The following is a 19,057-nucleotide window of genomic DNA, read 5'->3' as shown; positions in this document are numbered from 1 at the left end:
GGGTCCCATAGTGCAGAACCTCACTCCCCCAGACGGGAGGGAGCTTGCTTCGTGCCACTGTGGGGGGCCAAGTCCTGAAGCCCAGCCATCACCCTGCAATGGACCGTGGTATTGGCCCATTCTCCCTGGGGCCCTTGCCCTTTTCCTGTTTGCCACGGGTTGAGGTCCAACCCAGCTTGGGGCCTCTCGGTGTGGACAGGCTTTCCTCTCCACCTGCGAGGCCGGCAGGCCTAGGGGACAAGGAAGCACAGACCGGGTCTCCCCACCCAGGGCCCTGACTTCTGCTTTCTACCTCCTCGGCTCTCCTAGAGCTGCTTCTAAGGTGCTCACACCCTCAGGCGGCAGGGAGGAGTGCTTCCTTTCGGGGAGTCAAAAGACCGGGGTCTGAATCCTACATCCGCCACTTCTCTCTGTCAGACTTCGGCAAGCGACCCCACTTCTGTGAACCCAAGCTTCTTCACTCACTACCTGCAGGTGATGAAATGGTTTCAAGTCTGCTTGAGAGGATCAAGTAAGCTGTTCTCAGTGCAGCGAGTGCCTAGCAAAGGGTTCGCCTCTGTGACCCCTCCCTGGTCTGCCCCCCCCCCCAGCCTCCTGTTCCACCTACCCGGCCATGCTTTGGCCTCTGGGTGGGGGTGTAGGGTGAACATGAAGCCACAGTAAAGCTACCACCCAGTGAAAGCAGGCCTGCTATCAGCTTATCTGCTCCCCCTGCTCCTGCCTGGGGGCCAGAGCTGTGGGTTCCTGTAACTGCAAGTCTGACTTGTGTGCTGGAGGCCTCAGTGACCTCTAACTGTCCTGCCATGCCTCACAGCCCCTTCCTCATACGATGAAGCTATTTCCACCTTTCTTAGTTTGATAGCCTTCCCCCTCTGCCTGAGCCCCCCTCTGCCCCCACCCGCTGCATTCTCTATTCCTACCTCCATGGTAGCAGCTGTTCACATACCCTGGACCATTCTTTCCTCCTACTGTGTGTCAGCCCCTGGGCACTGTTCTGGGGACCATGAAATGAATCAGACACCATCTTGCCCTCCCAAAGATAAAATACAGGCACCATCATCCAGAACGTAAGACCTAGATAAATGTGCCAAAGAGAGTGAGTACCTGGGAGGTTAAAGGAGGAGAAGTTGCTTTGGGTTATAAGAATCCAAAAGTCTATGTGGAGGGAGGTGGCATTGAGACAAGTTTGGGTGGTTGATGGGAAGCATGGCTACTGCAGAGAGGAGGCGAGAGGGAGAATAGGCAGGGAGGACCCGCAGAGAACCACAGTGTGGCCCTGCTTAGCAACATCAGCCCTACTAGACCGTGAGGTCCTTGGGCACAGGGCCCTAAATCCCCACAAGCCCCCGACCCCCAGCACAACAGCCTACGCACGGGGGCTGTTCGATAAATGTTTGCTGAATGAATGAATGAATGAATGAATGCAAGAAATGCCCTGACAGGCACAGAGCCAGGTGCTGAGGGAGCCCTGGGAAGGAGACACAAGCACAGATCATTCGGGGATCAGGCTGCCCACCTCACTTAACAGCCAAAAGACAAAGCCAGAGAGGGCATGGCCCCAAATCGTTAGTGCTGTCACAGATGTGGAGAGCGTTGCCCAGTGCCTGGCACTTGGCATGCCTCCACTTACAGCCTGGAATTCACACTTAGCCCAAGAAACTCATTCCAGGAGCCCAAGGCCATCCCACCTCTCACAGCAGGGCCCCTGCCAACTCTACACTCAGGTTTCCAGGGGAGTAGCAAGTAGGATGATCCCAGACTCTCTGGGTTAGAAGGCAGAGGCAGGCTCCAGCAGGCCTGCTAGAGACGCCTGGAAGGCGTCATGGCCTCCACCATGAAGGTCTGTTGCAGGGTGCAGAGTTGAGGGTCTCGATTCAGCCCTGTTGCTGAGAGGACCCCAACCCCCACCCCTGGGAGGACTTCTTAGCTGTCCCAGAAGTTCTGCCCTCGTTCAAGAATCATCGGCTTCTGGCTTAGGGAAGAAGGCATGGCTGCCTTCCTTGTTGGATACATGGCTGAAATCTTTATATAAGACCCTTCCAGGGGCAAGATGTAGGGCCTATTCAAAGGAAAATAGAACAATAGCCCCTTTCCAGCACTTTATAGTTTGTAAGGCACTTTCAGATCTAGCTTTTCATTTCAGCCTGTGGTGACCCTCTTGGTCAGGTGATTTACTGGGATACCTAGAGGCGGTCCCATAAGAGGTACATGAAGATTCAGGACTTATACCCAAGTCTCTGGCTTCTGGGCCAAATGCTTCCAGGCACCCATAGGCTATGGTGTGGACTAACATGGGAGTCGCCTACACAGGCTACCCAGGAAAGCACAAGGAAAACATTCACCCAGCAGGAAATCATCCTCAGCCCCAAACAAGCCCCCAGGAATCTGGAGTTACCCACGATAAAGGTCTAAGTGAAGTACCCTTCTTCCAGTCTGCCCTTCCCAGGTCTCGTGGCTGCCTGCTTCTCCTTCCTCCACTGAAACTTACCTATCTCCGGCCCACTATGGAACAGCGAGTTAATCTGATAATATAAATCCTAGAATAATAATCTGGTCAACTCCTCTGAGCTGGTTACTAAGAGAGAGCTCCTCCTCCACATCCCCACTTTTCCTCTCACCCCTTACCCCAGTCCAGCAAATCTAGCTCCCTGCTAGGTATGTTGTTCTCCTGCTCAAGAATCTTCAGTGGCTCCCTAGTTCCTTCAGGGGTCAGCCCAATCTCACTGACTTGCATTCGAGGCCAAGGCCTATCTCTTCCCAGCATCCTTGGTGGGTCTCAACTACCACTCTTCCCTCCACGCACTTTCATTTTATTATTTTTTAAAGATTTTATTTATTTGTTTGAGAGAGAGAGAAAGAGCATGAGCAGGGGGAGGGGCAGAGAGAGAGGGAGAAGCAGACTCCCTGCCGAGCAGAGCGCCCAGTGCGGGACTCCATCCCAGGACCCTGGGATCAGGACCTGAGCCGAAGGCAAACGCTTAACTGACTGAGCCACCCAGGCACCCCAACACAGGCTTCTGTTTTACTCAAAGAAGCTCCGTGCTGTCCCTCAGACACACTTCAGCCCTCCAGCCTCTGTCATAGTTGTTTCCCTCTCCTATTTCCTCCTGCCACATCCTCCCTGCCCTTCAAAGCCCTGATCAAATGCTGTTTCCAGGAACTTCTCCCCGATCTAACTAATCCAACACGAGCCCGACCAAACAGTAGCCCCTCTCTCCTGACCTTGACACTGACTACTCTGTGCCGCAGTGGTGACTATCAGGCAACGGCCTGGTCCAACAGGAAGAGCCCAGTCTCCTCAGTCAGACAGGCCGGAGGTAAGATCCAAGCCCTGCCCCTTACCAGCTCTGTAAGGAGCTTGCTGTGCTGAGTATACCCTGCCAGGCAAGGTAGTGTTAAACAGCTGAAAGAAGGCTGCCAGGCCTAGATCTAGGAGGACCATGGGGTAACTAATAGTTCCAATCTTGGCAGTTAGTGCCCTGGGGCTGAGATTCCTCTGGGAGGTAGCTGTGGGCACAGGCAGGAGCACTGGACTGGAAGTCCAGAGCCAGGGCTTTCCACCATGTTCTCGAGTGAATGTGCTACAGTGACTATTCAGCAATCAGCACTGGGGACAGAAGGGGTGCTCCTCAGGGTGATCTGCCTTGGCCTCTGGGCCTTGGATGACTCTTCTCGAAAACAAGGGCACTGACCTCCAGGTCAGAGGTCTCCGGGTGCCTTGTCCTGATTCTCTGGTGCCAGCGGGGAAGGGGGTGGTGCTGAGATTGGCAAGGTGGTTTGAGAGTTGGAGAAAACAGTCTTTTAAACCCTTCAGCAAATATTTGTGGAACACTCTACTTCCATGGGGCCAGGACGGCAGAACTCTCTGGAAGGCCCTGGTGCTTGCAGGCGACCATGCAGAAGGACCCTGACTCCAGCGTCCTCGCCTCCGCTCCTTATCCCAGCCCTGCCATGCAGGGTTTCAGTTGCCTTAAGTTTTTTTCCAACAAAGTGGGGAAGGAATGAAGAAATCCACACTACCTGGGATGACATGGCCCTGACAGCAGAGGTGACAGCAGCAGAATGAGGAAGTGACAGTGATGGACTCACTCCTGTACCTGCCCACACTCTCCTGGTCTAGGCTTCAGCTCCTCAGTGGAGCTGGGAGCCAGAGCACCTTTCATTCCTTGGCTCCATAAGTATTTAGGCAGCAGGTATGGTGCCAGGCACAGGGACACCTGGGAAAAGGAGGCTGACCAGGCCCTGCCCTCGAGGATTTCCTGGTCCACAGGGAGATGGCTAAGGCAACAGGTCATTCCAGCACCGTGCGGCCAGCGCCGCCATATTGGTGCCATCAGGAAGCTCCCCACCTGGTCAGGGGGTAGGGCCACCTCAGGTTCCCCAGAGACCTGATGACTAAGCAGGAGTCGGCCACCTTGGAGGGGGCAGGAGGGCTGAAAACCCTTCAGTCCTTCCTTCGTTCCCTCACATATTCCACTGAGCCCCGTGGAAAACCTGGAGTAGGAAAACTGCCCTCAGAGAACTTGCGGTATTGGGATTGGGGGCATGCCCAGACTGAGCTTGGTCTGTGGATATGTGAGAGGGGAAGTGGGGGTCAGATAAAAAATCAGCACTTGGGGTACATGCGTGTAGGAGAGGCAGGTGTCAGGAAGGACCTTTGAGCTCTGGGGAGGGGGCTAGTCTGAGATGCTTGAGCTGAGGATACTCTTTACAGATGGCGGGAGTGGGGAGGTCCTTCTCCTTCAGGGGCCTCAGCATCCTTGGTGTGGAACCAGACCGGAGCCTCAGCCAGGGTAAATTCAGACTGTGGGTGGAGAGGGCTTTTGAAGGTTGAAGGGCCACAAATGAGCCTCCCTTGGGGAGGGTGGGGTATGTGTAGGAGGGGGGTGGGATAAGGAGCCCCCTTGTCAGGCCCCTCTGTTCCCAGCCCCAGCCCTGCCCGGCTGCCCGGCATAGAGGATGGCAACCCCTTTATCCTCTTACCCTTTCCCCCCTTCCCCAGCCCCCAGTGAGGAGGGCAGGGGTCTTCAGGGACTTGAGTCTAGGAGGTGGCAGCCAGGGCTCCGAATGACTTCCTCAGTGGCTCCTTGGCCCCTGCTGGGGCCTCTCTCCCAGCAGTAATGCAGCAAGAGCCAAGGAAGCAGCCCCGGACCAGGAGCCAGAGGCCTGGAGCCAAACCCCTGCTCCTCAGGGGGCAAAGTCACCTGCCTTCTCCAGGTGCCTGTTACCTGGGGAGAAAAATAATCCTTTGTCTGGGAGCTGCTGTGAGAATTCCAGGTGAAGTAATGGTTGGAAAAGTGATGGGTGCACAGAGTGGAGGATTATTAGTACTATTATGTGTTCTTTCTGAAGACACAACAGAACAGGAGAAACCGAGCCCGCCCAGCTCCTCCCAAGGAGCCCACTTCCTCCTTACTTCCGCAGTCCACTCTGGCTTTGTGAAGACACAAATCCCCTCCCCGCCCCACTGCCCACACCCAAACCCCCCTAATTAAGTCCCTTACCTTCCCAGCTATCATTGTCTAATCCCTAAGCCCTTTCTCACCAGTCTCCAGTTGTCTCAGGGAGTCAAATCCCTTTAGAATGAGGTGGCCCAGTTAACTGTGAACCCAGAGACTGGGGGCAGGGAGCAGGGACTTCAGGACTCCCCCAGAGTGGAGGGGAGGGCAGAGGAGGGCAGGAAGGGTGCTGGAGACCCTGCCCTGGCTCTGGACTAGCTGGCACGAGCCTGGAGAATTCCCTTGGGAAGAGCGGATTTTCATTTCTACCCCCGTACCCTGCATCCGAGATAGAATCCAGATTCTTTTTTTTTTTTTAAGATTTTATTTATTCATTAGACAGCACAAGCAAGGGAAGCTGCAGGCAGAGGGAGAGGGAGAAGCAGGCTCCCCGAGGAGCAGGCAGCCAGACGCTAGGCTCGATCCCAAGACCCTGGGATCATGACCCGAGCTGAGGGCAGATGCTTAACTGACGGAGCTATCCAGGCTCCCCTAGAATCCAGATTCTACCACCTGACTTGTTCTGCGCTGGTCAGTGCCTTTGAGAAACAGAATGACATGGGACAAGCCCCCTGACTCTGGAGTCAGACTACCTGGGTTCAGGTCCTGATTCCATCACCTACCAAGGTTACCTGACCTCCATGCCTCAATTTCCCTTCCTCAGGATGGCAGCGACAATCTTACTATCTCATATGGCTGTGATGAGATTAAACAAGTTTATTCATGCAAAGGGTCTTGAACAGTGCCTGGAACATAGTAAACATATCAGCTTGTACTTGTACTTCTTATTCCGCCCCCCCCCCCCCGATATTCTTACCATTTTGAACCCTCACACCACCTCTCAGAGAGGCCTTTCCCCGGGTACTGAAGCTGGAGCAGCCCCCAGCAAACTCCCCCCCATGCTATTTTATCTCCTTCATATGGCACTTACCGTGGTCTGAAATTGCCTTGCTTGTATATATGCTTATGGTTTCTTAGCTACTTTTTTTTTAAAAGATTTTATTTATTCAACAGAGAGACAGCCAGCGAGAGAGGGAGCACAAGCAGGGGGAGTGGGAGAGGAAGAAGCAGGCTCATAGCGGAAGAGCCTGATGTGGGGCTCAATCCCATAACGCTGGGATCAATTCCTGAGCCGAAGGCAGACGCGTAACTGCTGTGCCACCTGGGCGCCCCGGTTTCCTAGCTATTCTAAAGGGCAGGAGCCCTTGCTGGTCATGGTCGATGTTTCATGTCCAGTGCCTAGATGATGCCACACTCACTCTGCCCCCCTGAGGGCTGGGCCCAGGGAAGGAGCAGGCCCCTGGCCACCCTTCCACTCAGTAGCCCTTCCTCTCCCCTACACCAGTTATCTGCGGCTACTCTGCACCCCTGCACGGGCCCTGTGTGATCTTTGGCAACTCACCACCCCTCTCTGGGCAACTGGGTGAGGAAAGGGAGGAAGCAATGGAACTAGGCAGCCAAGGGACCGCCTAAGATTTTTCTAAGAAAATTTGTTGTATGTCTTGGGGCTCATGCTTATTAGGTGGAAGGACCTCAAGGATCTCTGGGGTCTGAAAATACAGCCCCCACAGCCTAGCTCTACCATTGCCGCTGGTCCTGAAAGCCCCCACGGGGGTAGGGGTGGGGTTCGCTCCCATGAGCTAGGAATTGCCTAGCTGAAGGCCCTTTGTAAAAAAAAGCGGAGCCCAACACTGGGCCCCTGCGCGGTCCCATTCCCCCTGGGACTAGCTTGCCACCTGGTGGCCGCTTGATTGCATTGGCCCCCTTCCATCTGGGAGGGCGCTCTCGGGGGCAGACACAGATTCTAGATACGGGCTTGCCTTCCTGCCCTTCATCCTACTTCCAGCATCGCTCACGGAATGTTTTGTCCATTTTTATGCACAGGCTGGCATCACATTGAAGAATTCATTTCATAGCAGAGGAAGAGCAGCCGCGGGCACAAGCCCACGGAATTCACTGGCCTTACCACATACTCTATTCCTGGTGTCGATTCTAAAGCATTTCACTGCCCCAACCCCGTTCCACTTTGGGAACGCATCCCAGGGCTCACTTTCATTAACAGCTTCATTTCTTCCTAGGTCCTCCTGCAACTCCGGGGGGTGAGGGAGACAGGACACTGGGGTCTCCTCCACACAGTTCACGGCCCAGCCCAGGGCCAGGAAACCTTGTAATCCAAGACACAAGCCACCTGGAATCACAGCATGTCTGATGAAAGGAACCCCTCCCCCCAAACTGTTTGGTCCGACTCTCATTTTCCTTTACAGTTGGGGACAGGAGCCAAGAAAAAGGAAGTGGCTTGCTTGGAGGCACATGGTAGAAAGAGTAACAGCCCTGTCCCTGCCAGGTCCCCACTCAGCCCCAGAAGTGAAGCAGGCTGGGATCTGAGGGCTTGGCTCCTCCGGAGGGGCCCACGGGGCTGATCATCCTGTTTGCCCAGCCCTGAGAGCTGGAGGCCCGAGGTCCAGCACCAGGTCCAGCGGCCTGCCTCTTCTCCCAGCTGGAATTTTGTCTTCCCTGTGGGATTCTCTAGTCTCCTCTTCTTCAGATGCTGTGCTCCCAAGCAAGGCCTCTCATTCCCTGCTATCAATCTCCTGGCCTCTCTTGCCCTGTCCCTGGGCTAATACTCCCTCCAATGGCAGCTCTGACCTTCACTGCTCTTCCACCCCCCCCACCCCACCCCCAGTCTCCCCCAACACAACAGCAGAAGGGCCCTGGCTGGCCTGGGCTGGGCTATCCCCTGCCACATTTAGACTATTTCTCTAAGCACTTGTCTCTTCCAGGATAACTAACGGTTCCCCGGTGGGAGGACAGACCACAGAGTAACTTTGGTAATTCACCAAGTCTACAGGGTGGCTCAGGCTTCCACTGATGGAAAGCTAGGATGTGGATACTCGTGGGGAAGCAGAAACTTGTTCCAGGCCGGGGACAGGTATAGGCAAGGGTCTGTGCCTGGTTGGTGTGTGCGTGTGTTAAGGGGACAGTGAGGACCCCTTGCCTAGGTGGGCAGGATGGGGTTAGGGAGCAAGTAGTGGGAATAGGGATAGGCAGACAGTGGAGCCAACGGCCTCACTGATTACAGGGTGTGTCCTTGCAACCCTGTCATTGGGGCTGACAGATGGGCTGGGACATTCCTGGAACTTGCAACTTACGAAGACTGATTTCCTAAGTATGAAAGAACATCAGTAACCAACACAAAGAATAAAGAATGATATAAGGAACACCCCTGTGACCCAACAATCAGAACACCCCTGAGTGCCCTTCCCCAATTACATCCCACCTGGTGAACTGAAGTTCGTGCTTCTCGGTCCCTTGATTTTCTTTATAGTTTTGTTACAGATGAATTTATCTTGTTTTTTTAAGATTTTATTTATTTATGTGACAGAGAGACAGCCAGCGAGAGAGGGAACACAGCAGGGGAGTGGGAGAGGAAGAAGCAGGCTCCCAGCCGAGGAGCCCGATGTGGGACTCGATCCCAGAACGCCGGGATCACGCCCTGAGCCGAAGGCAGACGCTTAGCGACTGTGCTACCCAGGCGCCCCAGATGAATTTATCTTTTAAAAATATAGTTAGTCCTCTATGATTTTTTTTTCTTTAATTGAGGTGAAATTCACATAACATAAAATTAATCGTTTTAAAGTAAAAAAAGTTAGTGGTACTTTGTACATTCACAATGTTATACAGCCAACACCTCTATCTGGTTCCAAAAGATTTTCATCACCCCAAAAGGAAACCTTGTACCCATTAAACAATCACTTATCATTTCCCCTTCCCTCCAGCCACCAATCTGCTTTCTCTCTCTACTGACTTATCTATTCTGGATTTATCGTTCGATATCTAGGCCTTTCGTGTGTGGGTTATTTCACTTCGCATAATGTTTTCAAAGTTCATCCACGTTGTAGCATGGGTCAGTACTTCATTTCTATTTATGGCTAAATAATATCCCATCATATGGACATATCACAATTTATCCACTCATCCATCAGTGGACATTACAGTTGTTTTCACCTTTCAGTTATCGTGAGTAATGCTGCTGTGAACGTTGGTGTACAAACACTTGTTTGAGTCCCTGCCTTCATGTATTGTGGACATATAGACCCAGAAGTGGAATTGCTGGATAATAGAGTAATTTTATATTTAATTTTTTGAAGAACCACCATACTATTTTTCATAGCTACTGCACCATTTTACATTCCCACTGTTGATCCACTTTGAGTTAATTTTTGTGTATGGTGTGAGGTAGGAGTCCAGCTTCATTCTTTTGCATGTAGCTATCCACTTGTCCCAGCACCGTTTGTTAAAGAGACTATTCTTTCCCTTATTGAATAGTCTTGATGCCCTTGTTGAAAATCAATCGGCCATAGATGTCTGGGTATATTTCTGGACTATCAATTCTATTCCATTGATTTATAAGTCTCTGTATGCCAGAACCACACTGTTTTGGTTATTGTAGCTTTGCAGTACATTTTAAAATCAGCAAGTGTGACAGGGCGCCTGGGTGGCGCAGTCGTTAAGCATCTGCCATTGGCTCAGGGTGTGATCCCGGAGTTCTGGGATTGAGCACCGCATCAGGCTCCTCCGCTGGGAGCCTGCTTCTTCCTCTCCCACTCCCCCTGCTTGTGTTCCCTCTTGCTAGCTGTCTCTCTCTCCGTCAAATAAATAAATAAAGTCTTAAAAAAAAAATCGGCAAGTGTGAGTCCTCCAATTTTGTTCTTCTTTTTGTCAACAGGGGGTATTCAGGGCGCCTTGCAACTCCACGTAGATTTTAGGATGCGTTTTCCATTTCTTCAAAAAAGGTCATTAGAATTTCAATAATTAATGATTAAGTTGAGCATCTTTTCGTATTTATTGGCCATTGTTGTTTCCTCTTGTCAAATGCCCCCTTGCATCTTGGACCCTTATCTATGCATTTGTATATTCTCCATAGGAATAATTTGGTTGCAAATACCTTCTCCCAGTTTGTTGCTTTCCCTACCACTTTATTACAAGGTTTTGATTAACACGAGTTTTTCATTTTATTGTGGATGCATATTTTCAATATTTTCCTTTATAATCTGCTGTTATGTAGTAAGAAATCTCTCCTGACCTTGAAGTAAACAGGATAGTCTTTTTGTTTCTTTCTAAAAATGCTTACAGTATTGCTTTTCATATTTAGATCTTTAATTCACATGGAATTGATTTTTCTGGTACGATGTGCAGTAGAGGTCCAATTTCATTTCTTTTCCTTATGGTTAACTTATTTTCTTGGCATGATTTGCCAAACAGTCCATCATGCTGTCCCTCTGACAAAGCCACAGTTTTTCTGTGTGTAGGCCAGTTTCCTGCTTCTCGGTTTGATGTCCCATTTGTCTGTCTTTGAATTGACATCAGACTCTCTTATTCTCTCCATCTTATTTCAGGAGCATCCTGACAATTCAACGTTAGTGGTTATATGGGTGTTCACTATAAACCTCTTTCCGTTTTTCAGTAGGTTTGAAATTCTTCTTAAAAAAAAAAACTGGGGGAAAGAGTGTTGTGGCTTATCCGGCCTTTGCCCTTTTATCGGGATACAATTTTTAAAAGGCTCAGGTTTCAGAAGAGGCAATTCCCAGCAGCCACAACCCTTGGAGAAAAAGATGAGTTTTAGGACAGCGTGTGGACTTTTCACGTTCCTGTGGGCATCAGAGATTATTTGTTGGCGATGAGGCAGTGCTGCTCTAAATGGGCAGTGCTGCCCGTTTCACTACCCAGAAAAGTGACCTGCCTGAGGACCTAGCTGCGTCTGGCCTGCTTTGTTTAGGCAAACGTCCCCAGCCCCTCTTTCTGCCCTTCCAGGACCCTTGCCTCAATCTCCCACATCTACTTCCCACGCCAGTCTCTGTCTGGTTCTCTGTCTCCTGGAGTTTGGGAAGGTGAGGGTGTGACTTGACCAAGGCCACACTGAGTGACCGTAAGGTTGGCGCACAGCAAGGGCCAGCCAGCCTTCAGCCCACTACACGTCCCTTGTTCCTGCCTTTCTGGGGCCCTGATCGTGCCTCCGCCTCCCCATGTCGCCAACTATCTCCCTCCGTCTCCCTGCTCTGGTCTCCGCCCATTCTGACGACGACGCACGATGTTGTGACTACCTCCTCCCGGGCTCCGCCCCACTCCAGCCTCCGCGGCCGCCGGTGCCGGAGTTCTCCGCGGCCACCAGGGGGGGCGCGCGGCCCGGCCTGGGCGCCCGACTCGCCGAGGACCACCCCCTCCCGGCGCCCCGCCCCGTCCGGCTCCGGCCCCGCCCCTCCCGGCGCCCCTCCCGGCGCCCCGCCCCGTCCGGCCGCGGCCTCGCTCGCTCCGCTCCCCCCCGCGCGGGGACCCCCGGCGCCCCTGTCTCGTCTGTTCGCCGGGTCCGGCCATGGGCCCCGCTACTCGCCCCGCGCTGAGGTCGCCCCCACCGCCTCCTCCACCGCCGCCGTCGCCACTGCTGCTGCTGCTACCCTTGTTGCCGCTCTGGCTGGGCCTGGCGGGACCCGGAGCCGCGGCGGACGGCAGCGAGCCTGAGGCCGGGGCGGGGCGGGGCGGGGCCCGCGCCGTACGGGTGGACGTGAGGCTGCCTCGGCAGGACGCTCTGGTCCTGGAAGGCGTCAGGATCGGCCCCGAGGCCGACCCGGCACCCGCGCTGGGCGGCCGCCTGCTGCTGGTGAGCGCAGCCAAGCCATCTGGCCCCGGCCAGCCCCGCCCGCCCCGCCGTAGACCCCGCACCCAGACCCCGCATCCGGCCTTCATCCTGGACCAAGCCCTAGCAGCCCAGTGTCCCCTCCCCAGGCTGCCCAGGCCTCAAACTCCGGCTTCCAAAACCTGAGTTCCAGATGCCTTCCTCTTCAAACTCGCTCCCAAACCCTGGCCTTGCATCCCCTGTGTGTCCAACCCCCCTTCCTCCCCCTCTGCCCATGGTCCCTTGCCCTACAGATGGACATCGTGGATGCTGAACAAGAGGTGCCCGTAGAAGGCTGGATTGCAGTGGCATACGTGGGCAAGGAGCAGGCGGCCCAGTTCCACCAGGAGAGTCAGGGCAGTGGCCCGCAGGCCTATCCCAAGGCCCTGGTCCAGCAGGTGCAGGGGGTGTATGTGGGGAAGGGGGGCTGGAGGAAGGGGTTTCAAGGCATCTGCCAGAGCTAGACTGCCAGGTGGGACCCCTAAGGAGCTTCCAGAGAAGCCTTGGGCCTGGCTGAGGTGAGGGACCCCAGTTTGGAGAATTGAGTCAGTATGGGGTGGGAGTGGGAAGGTGGGAGAAGGCCAGAGAGTGTCAGGAAGCTCCCCCAGGCTCTGAGAGTATGAGATGGGGAGTTCCTGCTGAGAGTTGGTGGGCAGGCCTGTCCTGCTAGGACCAGGGAAGGCACATCATTGTTTGGGTCCCACAGAACATCTGGGGGAGCGGCAGGAGAAATAAGAGTTTCTGCCCTTGATCTCAGGGAGCGCACAGCCGGTCTGTCAAGAGGAAACACTCACCGCAGAGCCAGGAGCTAAGAACTGTGGTCGTGGGTAGTGAGACAGTGTGCGGGAGGGGGGGTCAGCTAGCCTCTGCCTCTGTCCCCCTGCAGATGCGGAGGGCACTCTTCCTGGGAGCCTCTGCTCTGCTCCTCCTCATCTTGAACCACAACGTGGTCCGAGAGGTAAACGGGTTCAGGCAGTGGGGGTGTGCAGGCCAGGGAGGAGGGGACCAAGGCCAGCTGACCTTCTTGTCCGTCCATCTACAGCTAGACATATCACAGCTTCTGCTCAGGCCAGTGATTGTCCTCCATTATTCTTCCAATGTCACCAAGCTGTTGGAGGCACTGCTGCAGTGAGTTGGGATTTGGGCTCCAAAGGACTGGGCCTGGGAGCCCGGGTGCTTGAGGGGTCCCTGAATCTGCCATGGTCTCAGGGGTCTTGGGACCAGGGCTTTTCCTGTTAACCTTAACACTGTAGTCTCCTGGTCTGAAAAATGGGTGAGGGGACTGGAGCAAAGAGGCAGCTCTAGGGGCAGAGGGAATTGGCTCCAGCAAGGAGGAAGCTGGATTCCTGATTGACAGGTCCTTTCGGAGACTTGCAGGCCTCCCTGGCCTGGCTGATGTGAGAACTAGAAAAACCAAGAACCAGAAAAGGCCTGGGGGCCAAGGAGAGGGCTGTGGGATGATACTTGGGAGTATCTTTTTCCTACAAGGCTGGGGTGGGTGGGTCTGGGCCTCTCCTCCCAAGAGCCCTTCTCTCCGGCCCCTCTGTGGCTTTCCCTCCCAGGAGGACTCAGGCCACAGCTGAGATCACCAGCGGAGAGTCGCTGTCAGCCAACATCGAGTGGAAGCTGACCCTGTGGACCACGTGTGGCCTCTCCAAGGATGGCTACGGAGGATGGCAGGACTTGGTGTGCCTGGGAGGCAGTCGGGCCCAGGAGCAGGTGGGTGCCTGGGGAGAGGAGGCTCGGGTGGTGCTGCACACGTGCCCAGATCCTATGGCCTCTCCTTGCCGTGGTGGCCAGGAACCGTTTCTGCTGCCTTCTGGTGGGTGCTCAGTGCCTGATGGGGTCATGCATAATCAGTGTCAGTTACTACTGTCACGTTATTCTCCCGCTCAGAAGCCCTCCTTGGTTCCCCATTGGCTGCAGAATAAAGTTCAGACTCCTTAGCCTAGCTTTCACAGCTCTCCTGTTTACTCACCTATCTTTTTTTTTTTTTTTTTTCTAGTCTCTTCCTTATACCCTGTTACCCTATGCCATTTACTGGCCTTCACACACACCCTGGTCTCCTGCCACTAGGCCTTGTCTATGTTTGGCTGCAGACATGGACACTCTTTTTCTCTGTCTCCATATGTACCCGTCTGCTTGCCTTCTTTGGAAATCTTCCCTCACAACCTCAGGTCACTGTTCCTCTCTCCCTCTTCTAAATCGCAGCTATGCTTTGTCAGGCCCTTCATAGCGTTCTCAGGACAGCTCAAAGTGTCTAAGTGTTAGGGAATGTGACTTTGTCTCCTGAAGGCTGGGGCTGTGTCTTACTAGTCTCTGGATTTCTCAATGCTGGGCATCGAGAAGGTTCAGAAATATTCTGTCCACAAGCATCTCGCAAGTCCCTACTCTGTCAGGGTGGGCATGTCCTGGTTTCCTGGTGGGCAGCGTCCAGCAGGTGTCAGTGGGATTGGCAGGCAGCTTCAAGAGTCAGGCAGGCTTGCAGCCTTAGCTGAGCGATCTCAGGTTGAGCGTTTAACCTCTTTGGTCTCCTGTTCCTCATTTGTGAACAAGGACAGCACACGGCCACGGGATTGTCAGGGGGTCGTGTCAGGAGGTCAGCTCACGGTGGGCACAGAGCAGGTGGGCAGCTCCTGCTACTCTGAATGTGTTTATTGTTATAAGTGCTTGAATAAATTAGCTGTCACCAGATCACTTTTGAGGTCCTAGGACACTTAGGGCTCGATGGGAAGGGCTGTGGAGGGTCCAAAAAACCTGTGAGACCTGGGAACTGTCCCAAAGGGGCTCAACGACGAGCGGGGAAGAACTCTCACACGAAAAGGCCTCAGCAGTTCAGCCCAGACATCGTGTGCTCATTCCTATTTGAGTGGCAGGAACTGAACCACAGTTGTGTGAAGGCAGCAGGCACTGGGACTGGGAGAATGAAAGGGCTTTCCGGAAGAAATGGGAGCCCCATCAGGCCTCCCCCTGGAGGGCAGCCCACACAGACGTCTGGGTGGGGCAGGCATTTGGTGGGGGCTGTCAGATGAGAAAGGAAGTGCCTGCAGAAAGGCTGGAGCTAGGAGAAGAGCGGGCTGGGCAAGGGGCCCGAGAGTGGGAACATATGCAGTCTGCAGGTCCGTCTGGCTGGTACGGGGGGCAAAGCTGAGCAGCTGTGCTGTCGGTCAGGGTGGGCCCGTACAAGTGCTGGGTAGCCATGATAGCCAAGGTTTCTTAAGGGTGGTTGGGGCCAGCTCTCAGCCCCAACCCTAGGGCCCAGTCACCATCCTTCGAGCGTGGGAATCCAGAGCTACAGCACCCATGCGTCAGAAAGGTCAGGTGGACCACTCCCTCGCTGCTCTGATGGACAGACCCTGCCGTCCCTCCTCACCTGGAGGTCCCTAAGATCGTGCTGAGCCTGCAGCAGAGCTCCAAGCTAGCCATGCCCTTGGCCCACCCAGGGCTCACAGGCTGCTCCAGAGCATGGAGCTCCAGGGTCTGCCCTGGAGAGCTTACCTGGCAGTGGCCACTCAGTGAGTCCTGCCATGTGTCAGCCTGGCTCAGCAGGGCCCAGGGCACACAGGCCGGGCAGTTCCAGCCCTGGGCTCCTGGGGCCCTATTTGGGGAGGAGAAAGGCCATGGCTGTCACTCTGCTGGGGTGAGCGCCAAGCTGGTGGTGGGCGTGGGCCCTCCGGGACCCAGGGGACGCATCTGAGCTCAGCCTGGGGGCTTGGGGAGAGCTTCCTGAAGCAGGTGTCACCACCGCACCACTCCCCGGGGAAGATGGGGGCCACAGAGACCAGAGGAGAGAGGGTGAGGAACAGGAAGCGGGGGCTGACGGACATCTCTTGAGAATGGCCTCTCGGGTGCCTCCACTCTGAGCAAGAGCGGTGTCTTGTGACACCAGCAGCACCCAGCCTTGTCCAGAAAGGTGCTCTCTTTTGACAGCACATCACTTCTCGGCCCCTCTCCCCCAACACGATGATAGTTGAACTTCATTGTTGGCTGGGGAAGAACATGATGGCAGAAAGCTACTAGGAATGCGGAAAGCTTTTAAATGAATGCATTTATTAGTCACGACACATCCAGAGACCGTGTGAACCGATGTGCCCGTGTGGGTGAGCCGGCAGGGTTTTGCTTACTCTGCCACATCATTTCCTGAGCCAGCTGTTTTGTAGTCAAAGCCCAGCTGCCACACTGCTATGGGGGGGGGGTTAAGTCAAGGTCAGTGCGTGTCCCCCATCCCCACCCCAGGAACTCTTGAGGCTCTGAGGGGCCTCTCAAAGGCCGAGGCAGGTCAGATGTGGTTCCTTCCCACCAGTGAGAGTCTGAAGACTGCCAAGGGCAGCGACAAGGAAACCACACAGGAAAGAGTGTGAGGAGAGCTGGGCTGGGCAGGGGGAGGCAAGTGGGGAGCATCTGCCTAGCCCTAGTGGTCAGGGAGAGCTCTGGAGCAAGGGGCATCAAAGGCATTAGCCGAGGGAAGGGGTGAGGAAGAACTGGGAAGACGAGAAAGAGCAAGGAGCATGGGACCCTGAAAGGACAGAGAGGGTGGGCAGTCTAGGGCCTTGACAGATGGCTGCTAGAGGAGTTCGGGGTCTCTCCTGAGGGTGGGGCCGTCGCAGGGAAGGGTGTCAAGCAGGGGTCCTGTGTGATCAGGTTTGCAGGTGAGATCCTTGTCGCTGTGGGAAATGGGCCGGTGAGGCTGGAGCAGGGCCCCCAAAGAGCAGAGGAGTGGGATGGAGGGGAGGGGTGCATGAGCCACCTAAGAGCGAAGCCACAGGGGACGATGTGAATGCTCGGCCCAGATGCAAATGGATAGGTGATGGTGCCCAGATAAGTAGACCAGGAGAAGTGTGGGGTAGGGATGGGGGTGGGAAGGTGATAGGGTCCTGGGCTGGGGCATCTGTGGGGCTGCCAGAGAGGAGCTTCCAAGAATGCAGAAAACGCTGTTGCCCGGGAGAGGGGCTGGGGACGGATGTGGGTCCCCTCAGCGGCTAGACACCAAGGAGCTGTATAGACAGTGGGGCACAGTGGGGCAGACCCTTGGGGCACAGATGGGAGGCACGGAGGCTTCAGAAGAGGAAGCCAGGAGCCTGCAGGGACACGCTGCCGATGGACCTTACCTGCCTGGTCCTTGGAGTGGCTTCGCTGGGGGAAGAGCGTAGAGCGGCCCCTGCATCCCTGACACCCTGCTACCCTCCCCAGAAGCCCCTGCAGCAGCTGTGGAACGCCATCCTGCTGGTGGCCATGCTCCTGTGCACAGGCCTCGTGGTGCAGGCCCAGCGGCAGGCGTCAAGGCAGAGCCAGCGGGAGCCTGGAGGCCAGGTGAGAGCCAGCCCCTGGGAGCCTCGGTGTCCCGAGCCCTCCAGCCTGCCTAACTGTGCCTGCCCTCCGCCACCAGGTAGATCTGCTCCAGCACCGGGTGCTGCGGAGACTGGCATCCCTCAAGACCCGGCGCTGCCGTCTGGGCAGGGCAGCACAGGGCCCCCCCGAACCCGGTGCCGAGACCTGCGCCGTGTGTCTGGACTACTTCTGCAACAAGCAGGTTAGTGACCTGTGATGTCTCTCTCTCTACTCCCGAGAGACCCCAGAACCGTTTCGACCAGGCCCTTATCCTCCCAGCTCCTACTGTAACTAGGAAAGCAGAATGGGGTGTGTGTGTGTTGGCGAGGGGGTGATAGGCTGTAGGGGTTTCAGTTCCCCTGTGCAGGTGGGGGCCAGGCATCCCCACTTGGAGGCCTGACTCTGTGGCCTGAGCCTTCCCCCACACCCTGCAGTGGCTCCGGGTGCTGCCCTGTAAGCATGAGTTTCATCGAGACTGCGTGGACCCCTGGCTGATGCTCCAGCAGACTTGCCCACTATGCAAATTCAACGTCCTGGGTAAGCACCAGCGGTGGGGGCCCTTGGCTGGCTATACGTGCTCCCCACCTGACACCTCCCTCCCTGTTTTTTCCTCCTCTCCTGCAGGGAACCGCTACTCAGATGATTAGCTCCCCCCACTGGGTCTCTGCATGTGGGCGAAGGACCATCCCACCTGCACCCTGGCCCTAGGTCTGGGCTCCTGGAACAGAACAACGGGATGGACAGGAAGCCCTGCTGGTGGGAGGAAGGCTAGGGGCCTGCTGAGGGGCAAGGCACCCCATCCTATTCATACTGGGATGGAGGGACCACACTCCCCAGTCCAAAGACACAGGGTCTGGACCTGCCAGTCAAGAAAGAGAAGCTACCTTGGGGCCCTTCTCTATCATCCTGGGGTGTCTGTGTCTGCCCTCCTCGTAGGCAGCTCCCAGGACCCTGGGCAGGGGCCTGGGGAAGGAGGGTGTGAGCCAGTGCAGCTGTTCCCAGGGCTCTGGCAGCTCTGACCTGCCTGCCAGGGCATCCCTGGGGACTGAGGCTGCAGTGGCTGGCTGGGTTTTGTGCTTATTTATTGGGGGTTGGGTTGTGAGAGGAGCTCTCTGGCCTTGGGGACATCCCGGCCTGACTGGCTTTTAGGACACATCTCAGTCAAGGCTGTGACGTTCAACCTAGAGGCCCCTCCACTGATATTGCCCTCAGCCCTTGGACACTAGGAGCTGGGAGCGCTACTGCCTCTCCAGCTGGGCTCCCTTCCCAGGCCTGGTTGGGACTAGAGGCCCCCGAAGCCATCGGGTCCTGCGCTGCTCGGCCAGGCTACAGGATGCTGACCAGGATACTTGAAGCTGCAGGATAAACGTGGTGCATCTTTTAGGGGCAGCGGGGTTTTTTAGATTTGGGGTCGGGGAGGTTTAATATTGAAGTAAACGTGGATATATTTTAACATAAGAGATCAGATTTGTGTGGATGTCTTAAAACAGAGAAGTCGCCTTACGCTCTACTGCCTGTGGGAGGTGGATTCTAAGACGGGCCCCAAGATCCCCCCCCTTAG

At 55.3% G+C, this 19,057-nt stretch overlaps 1 protein-coding gene across 2 annotated transcripts; it reads left to right on the top strand.

Annotated features, from left to right (window-relative positions):
• The first annotated feature begins 11,772 nt into the window (after positions 1-11,772).
• RNF215 (ring finger protein 215) lies at positions 11,773-18,954 on the top strand. Of its 2 annotated transcripts, XM_045791342.2 has the most exons (9): positions 11,773-12,153; positions 12,423-12,566; positions 13,055-13,126; positions 13,211-13,296; positions 13,731-13,887; positions 17,359-17,478; positions 17,555-17,698; positions 17,931-18,033; positions 18,121-18,954. In XM_045791342.2, exons 1-9 carry the CDS (start codon positions 11,869-11,871, stop codon positions 18,141-18,143), a joined length of 1,134 nt encoding a protein of 377 aa, XP_045647298.2. In that variant the 5' UTR covers positions 11,773-11,868; the 3' UTR covers positions 18,144-18,954. The 2 variants fall into 2 exon arrangements, with proteins under 2 accessions (XP_045647298.2, XP_045647297.2); XM_045791341.2 differs by having other exon boundaries at positions 13,055-13,296.
• Positions 18,955-19,057: the final 103 nt, after the last annotated feature.

The sequence above is a fragment of the Ursus americanus genome, chromosome 30 (assembly GCF_024610735.1).
Source record: "Ursus americanus isolate L20-20 chromosome 30, mUrsAme1.1.p, whole genome shotgun sequence".
NCBI lineage: Eukaryota > Metazoa > Chordata > Mammalia > Carnivora > Ursidae > Ursus > Ursus americanus.
This window is presented reverse-complemented; position numbering and strand designations above follow the sequence as displayed.